General features: G+C 39.3%; 1 protein-coding gene across 2 annotated transcripts in view; it reads left to right on the top strand.

The window, feature by feature from the left end:
* The window catches only part of RNASET2 (ribonuclease T2), a 73,526-nt gene extending 51,784 nt beyond the window's left edge, over positions 1 to 21,742 (top strand). For both annotated transcript variants that reach the window (XM_073627501.1, XM_073627499.1), the window contains exons 8-10: positions 2,915 to 2,957; positions 7,316 to 7,390; positions 20,113 to 21,742. In XM_073627501.1, coding sequence (XP_073483602.1) covers positions 2,915 to 2,957; positions 7,316 to 7,390; positions 20,113 to 20,304 — 310 coding nt within the window. In that variant the 3' untranslated portion in view covers positions 20,305 to 21,742. The remainder of the gene's footprint in view (positions 1 to 2,914; positions 2,958 to 7,315; positions 7,391 to 20,112) is intronic.
* The last annotated feature ends 442 nt before the right edge of the window (positions 21,743 to 22,184 follow it).

Genomic DNA, 22,184 nt, shown 5'->3' with positions numbered 1-22,184 from the left:
TGAAAAAGTCACGTGACTGTGATGTAACGCGTGGGAGGAGCCAAGGAAGCTCTGTGCAGATCAGCAGTTTCACACAGTGTACTGCACTGAATCTGCTCCTGTCTAAGGCGGCTGACTGCTATAGTAAAACCTGCATATGCCTTATCATTATAAGGCACACGTGAGTGGATTGAAGTTTGCCTGTGTACCTTGGTATCCTAACTATTGCACAATGATTGTTTTTTTTTTCTCTTATCTGCCTGTTTATGATTCTCACATTGGTTGTGAATAGAAGCAAAAAACACATTGGTACTATCAATGAGCACCTTAATTAAGCAAGTGTTTTTAAACAGCTTTGCTAGTGATCAAAAGCTCTATACCAATCAGGATTCTACACCTGTATAATTGAACCTTCTGAATACATCCCTATATATTTATTTTTATGTGGATTTTTTATGTGAATTTTTTACACATTTGGTGTCACTAATTTTTTATAATTTTACACTATTTTGATTGCTGGATTTTATAGGAATTTTTACTCACCGCTGGATTTATTTGACTATTTATATTTATTCTTATATATTCATTTTCATGCACATTGTGAAGCGCTTCAAATATCATTATTTAAAGCAGGGAGAATACTGTCTGACATTGACCAAATATGGCCATAGACATATATGGGCAATGACATTAACCAACATCCCCACCCCTTCGTTTACAATCATGCTGCTAGTTGGGGATTCTCTATTGGATTATGTTGGCAGATTGATTCATTTTTGTTTTGGCACATCAGCGGGTGTTGTTTATCATGATTGACAATGGATCTAAATTGTTTTTAATTTTTAATAAATTAAAAACAATTTGGTGTCAATTCAGTCAATTCAATTAAAAACAATTCAGTGTCTTTTACTTACATTTTTTTTGTTGTTGTTAATGAGTAACCAAGGATACACAGTGTACTCCTTATTCATCCACATAGCAGGGATTGGTATCTGGGGGACCCAATAATTTTAAGGGACCTTCCATGATTTTGATAAGTCCTCCTTTAACAGGCGAGGTATGTGCAAAGTAGGCCCTTGTCCTCATCAAATTGTGGACAAAGCAAGGTACCTCCCTGTATGTGTTTTTTTTTTTTTTTTTTTTTTTTTTTTTTTTTGTGGAATCTCCATTAACATCTGTACAAGGCTATCATTTAGTATAATTGTCTGGTGTAGAGTAGCCTCCCTGGCGGTATGATTATGTCAGATTTTTGAATCTCAAAGCGGTACAATTGTTTTGCATAGAAATTTGGCATTTTATATTGTAGGCCTGTAATTCTTAGTAATAACACATGTAAATCTGTCCAAACAAGAGTCTAGTAGACATCCCCGGTATGATAAAGTTTGAAACACAAAATCATAAATTATAATATAATAAATAACTATAAATAATTATAAAAAATAATAATAATAAAATTTAATTTCCCCATGATTCACTATCACTGTTTTCTAGCTGGTCTAAAACCACTTTTGATGTAAAGGGACACTTTTTGGTTGCCATGGACAATCTCAAGTTTCCAGGCAGAAAGAACAGTATATATAATATAAAACTGCATGCAGGGCACTGGACAAACCACTAGGGACAAAAGGGATGTGAAATGATTTGATACAGTAATGTAATCTGTAAGATTACAGTGTACTGTATGTGTTATGTATTTTCTACTTTTTGAATTTGCATTGCAACGCTTGCAGGGAACGGAGCCAGGCACACAGATCATCGGGCGGATGATCCGGCGGGGTACACAGCAGGGGGGGGGGTGGACAACGCAGGATCCTGGGGACAAGGTAAGTAACCTGTACCAGGATTCTGCAATGCAATCCCAAGTGTGGCTCGGGGTTACCAGTAATTGTACTGAAATGTAACCCCGAGCCACACTCAGTATTACCACCAGGAGGGTTAAAGGAATCCCCAGCCGCATTGTTTACAAACCAAACAAGAGGACCGTGAGATTACATTTTCTGCCAATTTAAATGGTATTTTATAAATGTGCCATTTCACAGGCAGATTTAGGGTAAACCTCATGCATGCTTTTTAAAGTAATTTTGCATTTTTAATGTTGACCTTTAAATCATATTAAAAGAGCTGCTGAAAAAAAAAAAGTTTGCATTGGTTCATGTCCCTCGTGGCATTGCCCAACTCACCAATGCTCTTTGTTTGATTTAGGGGGTTTCTTGTGCTTTTTTTTTACAACAAAAAGCATTCCAGTAGTAAATGTCATTTAGCAACAAATGTTTTTTTTTTTTCTTTGTGAATGTCAATTTTGCTGTTCTACATCCTACAAATGTACCACTTTGCAGGCAGGTTTAAGGCATCCTCAAGCATGTTAGTTAAAAGAATTGTGCATTATTAATGGTGCTCTTTATGCGTTATTAAAAGAGCTGCCCCCCACTAAACAGAATTTTAAAAATATTATTTCTTTCATTTTTACATGCCAGGGCAGTGCCTAGTTCCCCACGCCTTTTATTTGACAATCCTTTTCTTGTTGGCTTTAAAAATGGCCAAAATTTATTTTAAAGATTCCTCCCGTATTGACTTCAAAGGGGTTTGGATTAACAGGCAGAACTTTGTAGCCATTCAGCAAACGGCCTGTAAACTGAACCCAAGTAGGTTTGTCTCATCCATAATTATAAGAAATTTTAGTTGGTCCTGTTGTGTGGCAATGAGATGGCTTCTTAGACAGACCAGTAGTAGATATCATCAGCTCATATTCCAATTTTCTTACGTATCTGCTTTCTTTTTAAGCTGTTGCCTATTTTTTGACTTTAAAATATATTAAGCATTTCAAAATATATTTGCATTGCATGAATTTATGTTTTTGTGTTTCCGATATTGACCGTATAATCTATATTGTGAAGTTTGAACAGTTTGAAAATTATTTGCATGTTTTCTTTTCCAGTGCTCTGGAGAAGTCTGGCATTAAACCTGCAAACACATACAAGGTGAAAAACACTGGGCGCAGTTATTTTAGTTTGTCTATCTAACCTTGTAAATTATAGTTTTAAAATGTCCCAGTAGTTGTGTTTTTCCCCCGAAAAATGCCATAAACAAATTCTCTTACTTTGCAGCCCAACTTCGGGAAACCTAAAAACCCTCCTTTGCAGCAGGGCTGTGCCTGCACTGCAACAGACCGCCAGAGCATGGATGGGGAGCGACAGGGACAATTTTCTATGCTCTGAGTTTTTTTATTGGTGTAATTGGAGAATTGGATAAATAAAAAAGAAGCCCAAAGTCGCTGCCAATTTTGTTGAATTCTTTTTTGGTTTTGGTTTAGCCATGTGCTTGACACCTAACCCCCCCCCAGGATTGGGAGTGCTCTTAAAGTGAACCTTTAGTAATTTTTTTCAACTTTCCATCTATTAAATCTGCCCTTGTTGTTTTAACTTTGGATAGTAAAACACTGTGTGCCTGGAAGTCAACAGGTGGCAGCTTTAGCTGCCCACAGTTAAAATGGCTGCAGCCAGACTCAGTGGAGGGAGATTTCTACAGCATATTTGTCAAGTACAGAATCACAGTATTTATAAAATTATGGAAAGTGGTTGGAGGGAAGCTTCAGAATGGCAAAGATGTTTTTATTACAAATTATGTGAGCAGACTGCAGTTCCTCTTTACGGTATAGTAGAGCCACTTCCCTTAAGCAAGAAAATGCTAACAGAAAATCATTGGTCCTCCAGGATTGGAGGCTGGACTAGAGCTAAAGAAAAATGTACTAAGGCCGCAAAGTATTAACTATACTGAATAAATTGTAGCGCTAAAATACACATGTGAAATATGAACAGAGTGTCTCTGTAAACATAAACATAGTGTCCCAATAGTGACGTGTTGTCAAAGCAAAAGTAGTCCACAGTGAATGGGTGTAATCAGTGTGACGGTTCTTTCTGCTTCCCAACTGTCAGCTCAGATGTCATCAAACTTAACGAATAGATGGGATACGCTTACCGGAACTGTTGGATTCTACTGCCATGAGCATAGAATCAATCGAGCTTTGTGCCACCAAGGGCAGATGTGTGGAGTGATGGAGGCAAGGTAGAGCCTCTGCAGGGCCAAGATGTCACCTCTAGATCCACAGGAACAAGGCAAGATTGGTTCCAAAGTAGAAGTTGTTTCTCAGTTCCCGGAAGTATGTGGAAAAAAAGAGGGATGCTTCCACATAGTGTACCTGAGGGTATTTTATTACTAAAAAAACCACAATACATAAAAAGTGATAACGAATAAAAAGGCAGTGTACACTTTGGGCGTTTTTTTATACCCTGTACACTGCCTTTTTATTCGTGATCACTTTTTATGTATTGTGGTTTTTTTAGTAATAAAATACCCCGAGTTACAATATGTGGAAGCATCCCTCTTTTTTTTCCACATGCTTCCGGGAACTGAAAAACACTTCTACTTTGGAACCAATCTTGCCTTGTTCCTGTGGATCTAGAGGTGACATCTTGGCCCTGCATAGGCTTTACCTTGCCTCCATCACTCCACACATCTGCCCTTGGTGGCACAAAGCTCGATTGATTCTATGCTCATGGCAGTAGAATCCAACAGTGCCGGTAAGCGTATCCCATCTATTCGTTAAGTTTGATGACATCTGAGCTGACAGTTGGGAAGCAGAAAGAACCGTCACACTGATTACACCCATTCACTGTGGACTACTTTTGCTTTGACAACACGTCACTATTGGGACACTATGTTTATGTTTACAGAGACACTCTGTTCATATTTCACATGTGTGTTTTAGCGCTACAATTTATTCAGTATTTGTTTGCATTTTTGTCACATGGTTTGTAGCAGCTTGTTTTGTTTTTTCTGGGTAGCGCATTAATAATCCCCTCTTTTTATTGCCAAGTATTAACTATATAGAAACAGGAAAGATGGACTGTGCTTCATCAAAATTTCGACAATGAAAATGTCGCTGTTTTGATCTATCTCCTCTATATAAGTTTTGGATTTGTATAGAAACAGGAAGATATGTCAAAGATGATAAATTTGGTTCTGATCATTTTATTTTTTTGGCTGCATAAAAACGCATGGAAAGTAGGTTATATGGCTTCCAATGGTATAGTTCACAACAATCAGTTCCAGGGCATTCCAATTCCAGAAAAAAAAGTAGAACATGCTGCATTTTTCCCAGCACTAGACTGTACTGGAATGCGGAAAAACTCATTGGAACGCATCAAAACATATCAAAAATGCACCGGACCCCAGTACAGTAAAAAAAAACCCTGAATAACAGCATCTGCAATGCATCCGGAAATGCATCCAAAATGTAAAAAATGCACAGGCAGAAACTCACCTGGAATGGATCTGGAGTGTGTTTTTTGTCGTGTGAACCAGCCCTCAATGCAAATCCTGTGTCATATTCTCCATTTTCACAGTGACAGGGCCTTGCTCAGTCACAGAGGCCATGAATGCCAGAAAGCCAGTGATAGGAATGAGAGGTAAAAATGCATAGTAGTAGTCAGATAAGAAAGATTGCTTGAAGAGGATATGTTTGGGGAGACAAAATTTATAGATCACGTGATGATAGCTGATATGGATCAAAACTCCTGGATGTACATAACTGTAGTGAACCAGATTGCGGCACAGATCACAATGTGACTCAATGGCAGACCAAAAGTAGCAGTATTTAGACATACAAAAGAGAAGGCAACTAAGCCTTATTGTGGTAAAAAGGGGATATTTTGATGTTCTGCAATAAATAAAGAAAAGCATTTTGTGGAAACTCAGTAAAAGTATGAATTAGAGAAACCATGAAAGAGTACAAATTAATCAGAAGAGTTCAGCAGAGAGCTGTTTAAAGACACAGAAAATATTGAGAGAGAGAGACAAAAAAAAGTATTGGTAGGATATAGAATAAAATAAAGCTTTAGAAGAAAGTAACATAATGTGGATGAGGATGGTATTGAAAACAACTAGGTCAACAATAAATTACTTTAAGGAAGTAAGAAGAGCACATTAAATATGCTGAGCAGAAGGGTTGTGGTTTAGAAAAAACAAACTTCTGAAAAGAGAACAAGATGGTGGCTTTTATCTGAGCATATTATATTCTTGTGTTTTGTGTGTGGTAACAATGAACCACTGAGGGTAGGTATTGCACAGAATGGAGAAGAAAGAAAAAAAGCTTGAAGAAAATATGGGGTAAAAGAAACCATTTTTTCATAGACACTGCAAGAATTGGCAGAAGCAGGAACCTAGAGACAGAATTCAAGATAAAATAATTAAGAAATCGATGGGGAGTGGCTTTGGTAGAAGAATCCATGATCTTGCAAATAATTATAGTAATTAATAATAATTGAGAGATAGGAAGGTTAGTATAAGCAAGGCTTGAAGGCTTATTTTACCCCGTTCGCAAAATGGTGACAAAGCAAAGTGTGAATCTAAAAAGACATTGTTGAGAACAGTTTAAAAAGTATGGATAGAGAAAATGTCTCCTTCCATGCATGAAAACACATATTCTTGAATGCCACTATGGATTTTGAAAGTGATAAAGTACTACTAATTTAATATACAACATATGACAAATCTTATAGCCGTGGTATAGCATACAGCCATAGAGTACTTAGGTTGGTGATTGTTAGGAATGTGTACTGGGCTCTTTATTGTGATGTCTGTATATAGGATGTATATTTGGATTTTGCCATATTTACATTGTTGTCAGCTGGTTAATCAGCTATCAGCCACATGTAAAATGCTATGGTTGCGAAAGACTAAATATGTATGTTTTAATTATAATTAAAATCAGCAACAGGACACAACCACAGTAAAAACAGTTTTTTTTTTTTTTGTTTTTTTTTTGTGGAGTGGGAGAAGGCTAGATTTCCCATATATTGTATCCTTTTATGGCTCTTTTATTTTAGGGGTCTTCCCCCGCTTCCTGTCAAAATAACTACCTTGTTTCCAGAACAGGAAGTAGTGCAAATTTCCCTAATGTGGCTATAGAGTGCAGTAACACCCTCAAGTTTTGACTTGAGCTCTCTTTTAGAATATAGAAAAATATCTAAACCGACAATTCAGCTCAATCCGAGTCTTTCTTAACACGTATTATATATATTTTTTTTTCATTATAGAATTGTATATTATGTGAAAGAATTATCAGAGCATTGAGTCTTTGTTGCTGCATGTTTGTTATTTCTGATGGCAAATTTTTGCTGACATTGCAGCATTTCACTATAATGAGGTTTGCTCTAATGTGAACGCTGATTGTCAGAATAAAGGGTATAATTGTGTACACAACCAGCTTTGATATACGACTGAACTTCATATGAACAAAGCTAATGATAATCAATTTCATTAATGTATTTCTGTTCAGGTAGAAGAGATTGAAAATGTGATTTTGAATGTATATGGAGTGATACCAAAAATTCAGTGTATTCCACCACAGCAGGTAATATCAAACTTTACCAATGCCTTTTTTTAGAGGAAAAAAAGCATGTAATAAGATCTGTTACAATATGTAAGTTGCAGTTGCCTTAAAAAATTGTATATTCTATTATATTACTTTTTATTTTTATTTTTTTAACAAGATTAACACTTAAACGTAAAGCAGAAAGCTTTTGAATCCTGTTTAGAGCATACCTCTAGGCTCATCTTGTCTAGTAAAGTGGTCCCAAATCCTTTAACCACCTCAATACTGGACATTTTTACCCCCTTCCTGCCTGGCAAATTTTCAGCTTTCAGTGCTTTCACAATTTAACACTTCAGCTCCGGAAGGTTTTACCCCCTTAATGACCAGGCCATTTTTTTTTTGCGATATGGCACTGCGTCGCTTTAACTGACAAGTGCAACGTTTTACCCAAACAAAATTGATGTCATTTTTTTCCCATAAATAGAGCTTTCTTTTGATGGTATTTGATCACTTCTGCAGTTTTTATTTTTTGCGCTATAAACAAAAAAAGACAGACAATTAAAAAAAAAAAAAAAAACTATATTTTTTGCTATAATAAATATCCAAAAAATAAATACAGTTCTTCATCATTTTAGACCAATACGTATTCTTCTACATATTTTTGGTAAAAAATTGCAATAAGCATATATTGATTGGTTTGCGCAAAAGTTAAAGCCTGTGCGTGTGGCCGGCGGTCGCGATTGCTCCTGAGAAAGAAAGAACGGAGATCTGTCAATGTAAACGGGCAGATCTCCGTTCTGTCAGGGGTGAGGAGAGCGATCTGCTGTTCCTACTACTTAGGAACAACAATCGGTCCCCCCCCCCCCCCGCAGTCCCAGCCCCCCACAGTTAGAATTACTCCCTAGGACACACAGTTAACCCCTTGATCGGCCCCTAGTGTTAACCTCTTCCCTGCCAGTGACATTTACACAGTAATCAATAGCTCTGATCGCTGTATAAATGTCAATGGTCCCAAAATAATGTGAAAAGTGTCCGCCGCAATGTCACAGTCACAATAAAAATCGCAGATCGCCGCCATTACTAGTAAAAAAATAATAAAAATATTTTGTAGACACCACAGGCATACCCCACTTTTAAGTACACAATAGGGTTTATTTACTAAAGCTGGAAAGTGCAAAATCAGGCTCACTTCTGCATAGAAACCAATGAGCTTCTAACCCCAGTTTGTTTAATCAAGCTTTGGTAATAAAACATGGAAGCTCAATTGGTTTCTATACAGAAGTGAGCCTGATTTTGCACTTTCCAGCTTTAGTAAATAATCCCCATTGTGTACTTAAAAGTGGGGTATGCCTGTATAACTTTTGTGCAAACCAATCAATATTTGCTTTTTGCAATTTTTTTTTTTATAACCAAAAATATGTAGAAGAATACATATCAGCCTAAACTGAGGAAGAAATTTGTTTTTTTATATATTTTTGGGGGATATTTATTATAGCAAAAAGCAAAAAATATTGATTTTTTTTCAAAATTATCTGTCTTTTTTTTGTTTATAGCGCAATTGTCAGTTAAAGTGACGCAGTGCCGTTTTGCAAAAAATGGCCCAGTCAGGAAGGGGGTAAATTCTTCCTGGAGCTGAAGTGGTTAATTTTTTTTTTTTTTTACTAGTAATGCCGGTGATCAGTGATTTTTAGTGGGATTGTGGAGGACAGATTGGACACTTTTGACACTTTTTTGAGACCAATGACATTTATACAGTGATTAGTGCTAAATATAGCTACTGATTACTGTATAAATGACACTGGCAGGGAAGGGGTTAACACTAGGGATCCATCAAGGGATTAAGTGTTCCCTAGGGAGGTGTTTCTAACAGTGGGGGGAGTGTACTGACTGGGAGTGGAAAGAGATTGCTGTTCCTGATTACTAGGAACAGCAGATCTCTCTCTACTTCTCTCTACTTCCCTGTCAGAACAGGGATCTGTTTGTATACATTGACAGATCCCCGTTCTGGCTCTCTGTGGAGCGATCGCGGGTGGCCGGCGGACACGCGCATCGGCTCCGGCCATGCACCGCAGGCGCCTGCTATAGGCTTTAAAGTGACCACCGTACCGGTACGGCGATTTGCGCAGCCGAGCCAATCTGCCGCAGTATACCTGCAGCTGATGGTCGGCAAGCAGTTAAATGACTATTACTCATGCAGCACTGTACCCCTATGACATTTTTATCATTTTTTTCACACAAATAGAGCTTTATTTTGATGGTATTTAATCACTGCTGGGTTTTTCATTTTTTGCACTACAAATGAAAAAAGACTGAACATTTTGGAAAGAAAAAATTTTCTGTTATAAAATTTTGCAAATGCAAACAAGTAATTTTTTCTTCATAAATTCTGACCAAAATTTATACTGCTACATTTCTTTGGTAAAAATAACCCAAATCGTTGTATATTATTCAGTCTGGGTGAAAGTTATAGAGTCTACAAACCTATGGTACATATTTGAAAATTGATCAGTCCTGATGATGGTCATTTCTTGAGACACTAACATGCCAAGACAGTACAAATATCCTACAAATGACCCCTTTTTGGAAAGTAGACAGTCCAAGGTATTTAGTAAGGGGCATGGTGAGTTCTTTGAAGTTGCACATTTTTTCCCACAATTATTTGGAAAATAAAGAAATTAAATAAAATTAGTTTAGTTTTTTTTTTCAACAAAAATGTCATATGAAGTTATTTCTCACACACGGCATAGGCATTGCAAACATTATATTATTTTTTTTAGCAGAGGCCCTAGAGAATAAAATGGTGGGTTTTGCAATATCACACGGTATTTGTGCAGCGGTTTTTCGACACAGGTGTGTTTAAGTTTCTGAACATTGACTTGGTTTATCTTCAGAGTGGCTAGGATCTCAAACATCCTGGTGCTCTGTTCGTCAGCTTTCTGCCTTGTGACCTGGAGGTATCTGCTTTGTGGAGCTGGGTCATTTTAGTTGTTTTTAAACATAAATATTTGTCTTTGTTTTTTAAGTGTAACATGTACCAAAACAGCTAAATGTGCTGTTGTAATATGTATATGTGATTTGTTTTACTTTTCAACATAGCTGTAATTCTGTTTAGGCAGTCTTGTGTCACATGTCCATTTTGTGTTGTATGATCTTTAGTCATTGTGTGCCTCATCTTGGAGACATGAAGAGCTGGTGGACAGGAGGACAGACAATGGGTCTAGGGCTGTAACTAACGGTTATTTGCATAATAGATTAGTTGGCTGATTATTGTTTTAATTAATCGGATGATTATTTTTTTAAAAAGTGTGGTGTACAATTTTTAGTTAACCACTTGCCGACCGCCTCACGTCTATATACGTGAGCAGAGCGGCACGTGATTGCCTTCCCGCGGGCGGGGGGTCCGACCGGACCCCCCCCCCGGGGCCATCGGCGGTCGGCATTTGGTTGGGAGCGATGAGAGACGAGGGGGAGACCATCCGATCGTGGCCCCCCCCCCTCGCGATCGCTCCCAGCCAATGAGAAACATCCCCTGCCTCTGTATAGTACACAGAGGCAGAGGATGTGATGTCATCTCTCCTCGGCTCGGCAGTTTCCGTTCCAGTGCCGAGGAGAGAAGATATGTAAGTGCACCAACACTCACACACAACACAGTAGAACATGCCAGGCACACTAAACACCCCCGATCCCCCCCGATCGCCCCCCGATCCCCCCCAATCACCCCCCCCAGTCACAAACTGACACCAAGCAGGTTTTTTTTTTTTTTTTTCCTGATTACTGCATAGTGTCAGTTTGTGACAGTTAGCAGTGGTAGGACAGTTAGTGTTAGCCCCCTGTAGGTCTAGGGTACCCCCCTAACCCCCCCTAATAAAGTTTTAACCCCTTGATCACCCCCTGTCACCAGTGTCGCTAAGCGATCATTTTTCTGATCGCTGTATTAGTGTCACTGGTGACGCTAGTTAGGAACGTAAATATTTAGGTTCGCTGTCAGCGTTTTATAGCGACAGGGACCCCCATATACTACCTAATAAATGTTTTAACCCCTTGATTGCCCCCTAGTTAACCCTTTCACCACTGATCACCGTATAACTGTTACAGGTGACGCTGGTTAGTTCGTTTATTTTTTATAGTGTCAGGGCACCCGCCGTTTATTACCAAATAAAGGTTTAGCCCCCTGATCGCCCGGCGGTGATATGCGTCGCCCCAGGCAGCGTCAGATTAGCGCCAGTACCGCGAACACCCACGCACGCACCGTACACGCACCGTACACCTCCCTTAGTGGTATAGTATCTGAACGCATCAATATCTGATCCGATCAGATCTATACTAGCGTCCCCAGCAGTTTAGGGTTCCCAAAAACGCAGTGTTAGCGGGATCAGCCCAGATACCTGCTAGCACCTGCGTTTTTCCCCTCCGCCCGGCCCAGCCCACCCAAGTGCAGTATCGATCGATCACTGTCACTTACAAAACACTAAACGCATAACTGCAGCGTTCGCAGAGTCAGGCCTGATCCCTGCGATCGCTAACAGTTTTTTTGGTAGCATTTTGGTGAACTGGCAAGCACCAGCCCCAGGCAGCGTCAGATTAGCGCCAGTACCGCTAACACCCACACACGCAGCATACACCTCCCTTAGTGGTATAGTATCTGATCGGATCAATATCTGATCTGATCAGATCTATACTAGCGTCCCCAGCAGTTTAGGGTTCCCAAAAACGCAGTGTTAGTGGGATCAGCCCAGATACCTGCTAGCACCTGCATTTTGCCCCTCCGCCCGGCCCAGCCCAGCCCACCCAAGTGCAGTATCGATCGATCACTGTCACTTTTTTTTGTAGCGTTTTGGTGAACTGGAAAGCACCAGCGGCCTAGTACACCCCGGTCATGGTCATACCAGCACTGCAGTAACACTTGGTGACGTGGCGAGTCCCATAAGTGCAGTTCAAGCTGGTGAGGTGGCAAGCACAAGTAGTGTCCCGCTGCCACCAAAAAGACAAACACAGGCCTGTCGTGCCCATAATGCCCTTCCTGCTGCATTCGCCAATCCTAATTGGGAACCCACCGCTTCTGCAGCGCCCGTACTTCCCCCATTCACATCCCCAACCAAATGCAGTCGGCTGCATGAGAGGCATTTTCTTTATGTCCTCCCGCGTACCCCTACCCAACGAACCCCCCCAAAAAAGATGTTGTGTCTGCAGCAAGCGCGGATATAGGCATGACACCCGCTATTATTGTCCCTCCTGTCCTGACAATCCTGGTTTTTGCATTGGTGAATGTTTTGAACGCTACCATTCACTAGTTGAGTATTAGCGTAGGGTACAGCATTGCACAGACTAGGCACACTTTCACAGGGTCTCCCAAGATGCCATCGCATTTTGAGAGACCCGAACCTGGAACCGGTTACAGTTATAAAAGTTACAGTTACAAAAAAAAGTGTAAAAAAAAACACAAACAAAAATAAAAAAAAATAGTTGTCGTTTCATTGTTCTCTCTCTCTCTCTATTCTCTCTCTATTGTTCTGCTCTTTTTTACTGTATTCTGTTCTGCAATGTTTTATTGTTATTATGTTTTATCATGTTTGCTTTTCAGGTATGCAATTTTTTATACTTTACCGTTTACTGTGCTTTATTGTTAACCATTTTTTTGTCTTCAGGTACGCCATTCACGACTTTGAGTGGTTATACCAGAATGATGCCTGCAGGTTTAGGTATCATCTTGGTATCATTCTTTTTAGCCAGCGGTCGGCTTTCATGTAAAAGCAATCCTAGCGGCTAATTAGCCTCTAGACTGCTTTTACAAGCAGTGGGAGGGAATGCCCCCCCCACCGTCTCCGTGTTTTTCTCTGGCTCTCCTGTCTCAACAGGGAACCTGAGAATGCAGCCGGTGATTCAGCCAGCTGACCATAGAGCTGATCAGAGACCAGAGTGGCTCCAAACATCTCTATGGCCTAAGAAACCGGAAGCTACGAGCATTTTATGACTTAGATTTCGCCGGATGTAAACAGCGCCATTGGGAAATTGGGGAAGCATTTTATCACACCGATCTTGGTGTGGTCAGATGCTTTGAGGGCAGAGGAGAGATCTAGGGTCTAATAGACCCCAATTTTTTCAAAAAAGAGTACCTGTCACTACCTATTGCTATCATAGGGGATATTTACATTCCCTGAGATAACAATAAAAATGATTTAAAAAAAAAAAAATGAAAGGAACAGTTTAAAAATAAGATAAAAAAGCAAAAAAATAATAAAGAAAAAAAAAAAAAAAAAGCACCCCTGTCCCCCCTGCTCTCGCGCTAAGGCGAACGCAAGCGTCGGTCTGGCGTCAAATGTAAACAGCAATTGCACCATGCATGTGAGGTATCACCGCGAAGGTCAGATCGAAGGCAGTAATTTTTGCAGTAGACCTCCTCTGTAAATCTAAAGTGGTAACCTGTAAAGGCTTTTAAAGGCTTTTAAAAATGTATTAATTTTGTTGCCACTGCACGTTTGTGCGCAATTTTAAAGCATGTCATGTTTGGTATCCATGTACTCGGCCTAAGATCATCTTTTTTATTTCATGAAACATTTGGGCAATATAGTGTGTTTTAGTGCATTAAAATTTAAAAAAGTGTGTTTTTTCCACAAAAAATGCGTTTGAAAAATCGCTGCGCAATTACTGTGTGAAAAAAAAAAATGTAACACCCACCATTTTAATCTGTAGGGCATTTGCTTTAAAATAATATATAATGTTTGGGGGTTCAAAGTAATTTTCTTGCAAAAAAAAATAATTGTTTCATGTAATCAAAAAGTGTCAGAAAGGGCTTTGTCTTCAAGTGGTTAGAAGAGTGGGTGATGTGTGACATAAGCTTCTAAATGTTGTGCATAAAATGCCAGGACAGTTCAAACCCCCCCAAATGACCCCATTTTGGAAAGTAGACACCCCAAGCTATTTGCTGAGAGTCATGTTGAGTCCATGGAATATTTTATATTGTGACACAAGTTGCGGGAAAGAGACAAATTTTTTTTTTTTTTTTTTTTTTTTTTTGCACAAAGTTGTCACTAAATGTTATATTGCTCAAACATGCCATGGGGATTTGTGAAATTACACCCCAAAATAAATTCTGTTGCTTCTCCTGAGTACGGGGATACCACATGTGTGGGACTTTTTGGGAGCCTAGCCACGCACGGGACCCCGAAAACCAAGCACCGCCTTCAGGCTTTTAAGGCCCTAAATTTTTGATTTCACTCTTCACTGCCTATCACAGTTTCGGAGGCCATGGAATGCCCAGGTGGCACAAAACCCCCCCAAATGACCCAATTTTGGAAAGTAGACACCCCAAGCTATTTGCTGAGAGGTATAGTGAGTATTTTGCAGACCTCACTTTTTGTCACAAAGTTTTGAAAATTGAAAAAAGAAAATCTTGGTATTTTATGGCCTTCAAAACTGTGATAGGTAGTGAGGAGTGAAATCAAAAATGTACACCCTTAGAAATCCTGAAGGTGGTGCTGGGTTTTCGGGGCCCCGTACGCGGCTAGGCTCCCAAAAAGTGCCACACATGTGGTATCCCCGTACTCAGGAGAAGCAGCTGAATGTATTTTGGGGTACAATTCCACATATGCCCATGGCCTGTGTGAGCAATATATCATTTAGTGACAACTTTTTGTAAATATTTTTTTTTTTTTGTCATTATTCAATCACTTGGGACAAAAAAAATAAATATTCAATGGGCTCAACATGCCTCTCAGCAATTTCCTTGGGGTGTCTACTTTCCAAAATGGGGTCATTTGGGGGGGGGTTGTACTGCCCTGCCATTTTAGCACCTCAAGAAATGACATAGGCAGTCATAAACTAAAAGCTGTGTAAATTCCAGAAAACGCAAACCAATAAATATACGCTTATTGACATTTTTTTTACCAAAGACATGTGGCCGAATACATTTTGGCCTAAATGTATGACTAAAATTTAGTTTATTGGATTTTTTTTATAACAAAAAGTAGAAAATATCATTTTTTTTCAAAATTTTCAGTCTTTTTCCGTTTATAGCGCAAAAAATAAAAACGGCAGAGGTGATCAAATACCATCAAAAGAAAGCTCTATTTGTGGGAAGAAAAGGACGCAAATTTCGTTTGGGTACAGCATTGCATGACCGCGCAATTAGCAGTTAAAGCGACGCAGTGCCGAATTGTAAAAAGTGCTCTGGTCAGGAAGGGGGTAAATCCTTCCGGGGCTGAAGTGGTTAATATGTAAAGTTTTTTTTAAAAAAAGGCAATTTATTCTTAAATATCTCTATGTATTGGTAAATTGAAATAACCAACTATATGGTTAGGGAGCAAAATCTCTAATCCACTCTGAGAATAACAGACATAAGAGTTATACTGTATACATTATTAGAGGTTGAATCTGGTAAATATAATCAGACTCAGACTTTGAAACTGTGAAAGTAATAAAATTAAAAAAAAAAAAAAAAATATATATATATATATATATATATATATATATATATATATATATATATATATATATATATATATATATATATATAATATATATATATAAATAAATGCACCCAGAAGTAGGATATATGGGCATTTTTAACTAGGAGTTGGACAGGAAGCTATATGAAGGGTGGAAGGGAGATATAAATCTTTTATGTTAAAGTAGTACCAGACTTTTTTTCTTTTTTTTTTCATGGATGTGATCATTTTAAATATAATGCGAAATACTGGCAAAAGTTTACTTTAAATGTAATTGTAATGTCTTCTATTACCTCCAGTCTATCGGCCTCCACCTTCTCTTGGTTCAAAAGCTGATATTCCCTGCACAAAGTCTTTAAAGTGATTTTTTTTAAATGACAAACATGTTATACTTACCTGCTCTGTGCAATGGTTTTGCAAAAAGCAGCCCTGATTCTTCTCTCCTGCAGTCCCCCACTGATGCTTCTGGCTCCTCCTGCCTTCAGAGTGCCCAATAGCAAGCTGCAAAGTATAGTATAGAGTACCCCTATAGCAAAGTAAAACAAAACTTCTGCCTTTAGAGTCACTCACTTCTTGCCCAGGACTACATGTCCCATGAGGCATTGCTCCTCACACATTCATTTTCACAAGTCCTCAGGCACTTATTGACATGTATGAATGGTGTACTGAGCTGTATGTGTGCTGCACTGTATTTCCTGATATGTAAAATAATTAGGCATACAGGCCAACTAATCGGCTGGCCGAATAATCGATTATGAAAATTTTTGACAACTATTTTCATAATCGATTAGTTGTCGGTTAATCGATTAGTTGTTTCGGCCCTAAACGGGTTTATTTAATCTTTGTATTTCAAGCAAATTGCAATGTGCCCAATATGTTAAAATGTTTGAAGAAGCAATCACAAACCCTTTGTTAGGTTAAAAGCGTTAAGGGGCACATGCATGGTTCAGGATGGGACTGGTGCTCTCCCCTATCATTCTGCCATACCGAGAACACTAAAGCCAGGATTGCAAGGGCCGAACAAGGACTTAATATTCCTTTCTTGCCGTACCCCCCAGTCTGCCAGAGCAAGGTATGCTGAGAAAGAATGCACAGGGTGGAAGCCCTAGCCCCTAATAAGCAAACTTGCAGGGACAGCTTTGGCAGCCCATGATGCTCCAAGATAGCATTGCGGACCTTTTTTTTTTCTTCTCTGGCCTTTCCGCAGGTTATGTCTGAACATCTACCACCTGCCAAAGACTGTGAACTGCAGAACACATATACTCTTTCTCAGGAGATAGCCTGATAACCTGGAGACCAAGCATGATGAACACTCTCTAGCCAACGCAATCCTCTGCTGTGACCATGAAACCTTATTTAACACCCTTACTCAGGTAGAGGATCTGGATAACCATAACTGCCAGAATAACGTAAGACCAGGTTTAAGTGTACTCCCTGTACGGTCATGGATCTTGGCCCCAGGTATGGCTTTTTTACATAGTTATATTGGGGCAGCTTGATGCTGCAGCAGGGCAGCCACTCAGCACAGAACCTCAAAGCTAGTGGAGATCACTGGAGTGGCAGTGTCTACTACAGTGATTTCCAGTTTCTAGAGGGATCCTACTGGTATGGTGTATGCATAGTTACATTGGTCCAAACTGGTCCAAATATATAACTAAAGTCACTGAATCTTCCCTTTGAACAAGTTGCAACTAGGGTTGATTCTGTTCAGCTCATGAAATGGTTTTACTACCTTATTCATGATTCCCTTCCATACAGTACCAAACTGTGTGGGATCTTTGGCTTACCCACAGGCATCTTTTTTTAGGGTCACCGTTTCAAGCTGTTTACTCTCTTCTCTCTATTGATTTGTGAAAACAGTCTGCTTTTTATTCCTCCAACACTTTGTGGTTAACAGGACAATTTAGCACTGTTATTTTCCTTCTTTGTTTTTTGTATAATTGTATTTTTTATCTGGCTATTTGAGTTACTGCACTAGTGTTCAGCCTATAGTGTAGCTTTAGGGTAGTCAAGATATGCTTGCATGATTAATCGGGCTTATAGGCTGTTAGGATTTTTACACTCTGAACATCATATTACACTCATTCAGTTTTTAAGATACAATACATTATATAGCAATGTCCAGAAGATATGTAAATTGCATAATAAAGCTTACTTAGAAAATGTGCCGCTCTTCCAATCCAGTCAGTGTAGTTAACTGATGTTAGATGGCCTGCACCACTCCATAAGCCACGTCCTCTGACATGTTGTGCCCCACCCAACGGGGCTTAGTCTTAGAGGTAAAGGGTAGAGGCAGGACAGAAAAACAATAAAGCTCACCTCCAGGAATTAGCCAAAATGTACCCTTAAAATTCCCCCCTTCACCATTCTACCTCATACTGCAAGGGTTTAAATGCTCATAAGAAGGAAGATGAGGAGGACGCATTACTTGCTCAAACTCTTTTAGAAAGCCGGTGAGTGCAACCATCTCAAACTCTGTTGGAGAGCCATTTAGGTTAAGCTGTTCTCAATGTATTTCGCTTTCCCTTTTTCAGGAGAGCAGGAGGCCATTTAGATTAAAAACATATAGGTAAGTATACCCATATAAGCAATTTTAAGTCAGTTACACAACTGACTTAAAACTGTTTAGTTGGGCATGCTTCCCTATGTGTTGTTAATCTAGATCAGGGGTCTCCAAATGTTCTAAACAAAGGGCCGGTTTACTGTCCTTCAGACTTTAGGGGGGCTGGACTGTGGCCAGCGGGAGTGGAGGTTTTCCTGGCATCAGTTAGAGTAAACATTAGCACATTTGGCATTAGGGGGAGGAATAGTACCCCATCATTGGGAGGACTAGTGCCCCATTGTTGGTGTCAGTGGGAGGATTGGCGCCCCATCCTGAAGAAGTGAACAGCGAAACACATTGAGACTAGGCGGCTGCTATATATCTGAATTTTTTAAACAAAGTTTTTCAAAACATTCTTTTGTAGTTTTGCCTTTATGGTTGGGGTCATTGCCATGCTAGAAGACAAATCTTCTCCCCAGGCTCAGGTTTCTTGCAGGTTGCATCAGGTTTTCCTCCAGGATTTCCCCGTATTTTGCTGTTTTAATTCTACCTTTGCCCTCATAACTCATCCAGGGTCTGCTGCAGGGAAGCATTCTCACAGCAAGATGCTGCCTCTTACATGCTTTATGGTGGGGATGGTGTGTTTATGATCATGTGCAGTCTTTAACTTATGCCAAAATTTTTCTTCTGATGGCCATAAAGCTCAACTTTGGTCTCACAAGATCGTAGAACCTTATAGCTGACTTGAAGGAGAAGTATGGCCAAAGCTCGGCCATACTTCTATGGATCACAGGAGTGCAGTTCATTCTGCAGTCCTGTGACCCATTTTCAGCTGACGGTGGGCTAAAGCCTGCTGTTTGCTGACGTCACTCAGCTTGTCTAGGCTTGGGAAAAATCCTGACCATGTGGTCAGGATCCACCCAGAATCCTGAATTGGCACCTGGCTCAGCTTCTTGGCGATCCGATGAGATCCTGAGTCATCCCCTCCTGCTCCCTCCACAGCCCAGTGCTCCAGTGAATGCTGAAGGGGAGAGCAGAGAGCCACTGACTGACAGTCACAGCTTTCTGCTCAGAGCCGAGGGGGAGAACTGAGCGATCAGTGGTGTTTGATCACTCAGTTATCACTGCAGAGACGGAGGACAGATGCAGCATTGGATCAATGCTGCAGCCAGCTACAGCTAGGTTAGTATAAATGTTTATTTTACAACCTGAACTCTTCTTTTAAGAGTATACCACTTGCCTTTTGGCAAATAGAAGCTATTAGACTTTGTTAATCTCAGGCACTGAGGCTGGTAACACCCTCAGAGTTGTCATAGGTCTCTTATTGGCTTCTAACCTGCTGGTACAACCACTCACTTTTAATAGATAACCTATTCTGCACTGATTTACAGCTGTACCATATTGTTTCTATTTCTTAGTGATTTAATCTTGGAATGATCCGTGATTTGGAAATTTTCTTGTATTTATACCTTGACGTGCTTTTCAGTTATCTTTTCCATATAGTAGCTTGGGGTGTTCTTTTATGTTTTTATAGTGAAGGTTATATCACCATTCATGTTTTTCCATTAATTTGAATACCTTTAAGAAATCTGTTTTCACTTTGACATAAGATGATCAGTGTCAAAAGACAAAACAAATCTCCCTTTGATTTAATGTTCTATGACAATAAAACGTGAACTGTAGAATATTATTATTATTATTATTATTATTATACAGGATTAAATAATATGTGGTTAAATACAATCATTTTAATGACTTCTCATTGTCTTTCTCAGGGTGAAGATGCTCAGACTCTGGGACAGATTGAAATATGTTTCACAAAAGATTTTGATCTGCTAAACTGTACAGTGGAACCAAAAGATGAGCTTTTACTAACTAAACAGATGAGCAAGAAGCTGGAAGCATCTTATGTGGATTTGCATGTTTGTGATAAGTCAATAAACACCTATTACCCACCTGTACAGTAATCATAGTTGTCCACATGGAAGGATCAACTTGAAAATGTCTTTAATAATTTCAGGAAAGTACACTAGCAGTAATTTGTTGACATGGGTAAGGCCTCATGCACACGGAATATATCTGTTTATACCCCTCTGAACTCCAGAACTCCTGACCGGAAAATGCTGCCAAAAAACGTATTGCCCATGAGTTTATGCAATCTATTGGCCATAAATTAATGAATAATAATTTATTCTGGCCATTGGAATGCATTTACACTCAAATGCTAGACACATCAAATGTTTATATGTATGTAGGCACGTTCCACGTTTTTCTGAGAAATCTGGTGCAGCTTTGCATAGAAACCAATCGGCTTCCAGGTTTGTTTATTTTTGTCAAAGCTTAATGGAACAATCTGAAGCTAGACACTGATTGGCTACCATACACAGCTGCACCAGATTTTGCACTGTACTTTTACCGGCTTTTAAAGGATAACTCCACCTTTTGTAACATGTTACGTTACACCTATTCAAGGTGTAACATATAACGTGTCGCCCTGGCACCACCACCCAACCCCCCCCCCCCCCCCCCCCGCTTTGTGACAGGTAGCAGGGGAATATTCTCCCCACATTTGCTGTCAAAATGATAAAAAATGGCTTGCTTGATGGATCTCCGCCCACGTCATTCATTCAGAGTTCTGTGAATGGGAGAACCACAAATACCAACAGCCTTTGCGGCTCTCCGCTTGTAGTTCACAAAGAACTACCAGGACGCTGTTGAGCACTCTAGGTTGTTCATTGTTGCTTCTTGTCGGTGTGTAACTGCCTGCCCATATGATGTACGGACAGACAGCTTACACAGTCAGTCTGCAAGAGCCCTGCTGATCGCGGGAGCAATGCTTTGCAGGCTCCTAGTAAAAAAATAAATAAATAACTGCACATTTTGTTACCTGTAAAAAGATGTGCATTTATTTTTTTTTACAAAGGTGAACTGATCCTTTAAACTCTGTGTGCATGAGCCCTAAGTCATAGTTGAAAGTAAGGGTATTGACAATTTGGTTTAAATTTAAAAAACATGACAAAGGAAAAAAGAAAATGCACAAAATTTTTAATGAGAAGTAATCATGTCTGACGGCTCATGTTGAGTTTTACTAAAGAAGGTTTTAGATTTTTGCACTGTTATTATTTTTACATTTTTTTCATGGGAAGTAATCCTGTCCGAAGAATCATGTTGCATTTTACAAATAAAGATGTTCGATATGTTGCACTGTTGTGGTCATTATTGTTTTTATATTTTATGCTAGGATAGTCGGCCTACCATAAAATATTCTTATCAGAAAAAGCTCTGCATTGTTCTGTTCTACAGATTCCAAATACCATGTCAACCTTGTTTTAATCACTCTTCTGTTATTTTTGTATGATGTATTATTAGGCATTTTCAAACAATAAATTTAATTTTAAGATTTTAGCTTTTAAATTTCTTTGCTTTGGTACACACTAATCTGTGCAGCACTAGTGTAGACATGTATTGTACATTTTCATCAATGTCAAGAAAATAAATCCATGTAGCTTTGTGATTTGTTTTAAAGCCTGATCTCCTGTATATTTGGAATTGTGAAGTTATAAGGGGCTAATAGGATGCAGAATGGTAATACTGGATCAACATACAGTATAACCATTGTCATTGAGACTTGCATAAGTCATCCTTGTTGTATACTGCACAAAAGATGCATGCTCTTTTTTTATTTTATGTTTTTTTGTTTTTTTTTCAGTCGAGCCGAGGCCCTTGTGTACACAGTGCATAGGGTCAGCAGTGAGTGATAGTCTTCATGGGTTTCTAATCCAGCACATACAAGTGCACCTTCATGTGCAGCCTTCTAGTTATAAGAGGCACAGGTGATATCACCACG

Source organism: Aquarana catesbeiana, linkage group LG04, assembly GCF_042186555.1.
Source record: "Aquarana catesbeiana isolate 2022-GZ linkage group LG04, ASM4218655v1, whole genome shotgun sequence".
In the NCBI taxonomy this organism is placed as follows: Eukaryota; Metazoa; Chordata; class Amphibia; order Anura; family Ranidae; genus Aquarana; species Aquarana catesbeiana.
The sequence above is the reverse complement of the archived record's forward strand: the minus strand, read 5'-3'. Positions and strand labels throughout refer to the sequence as shown.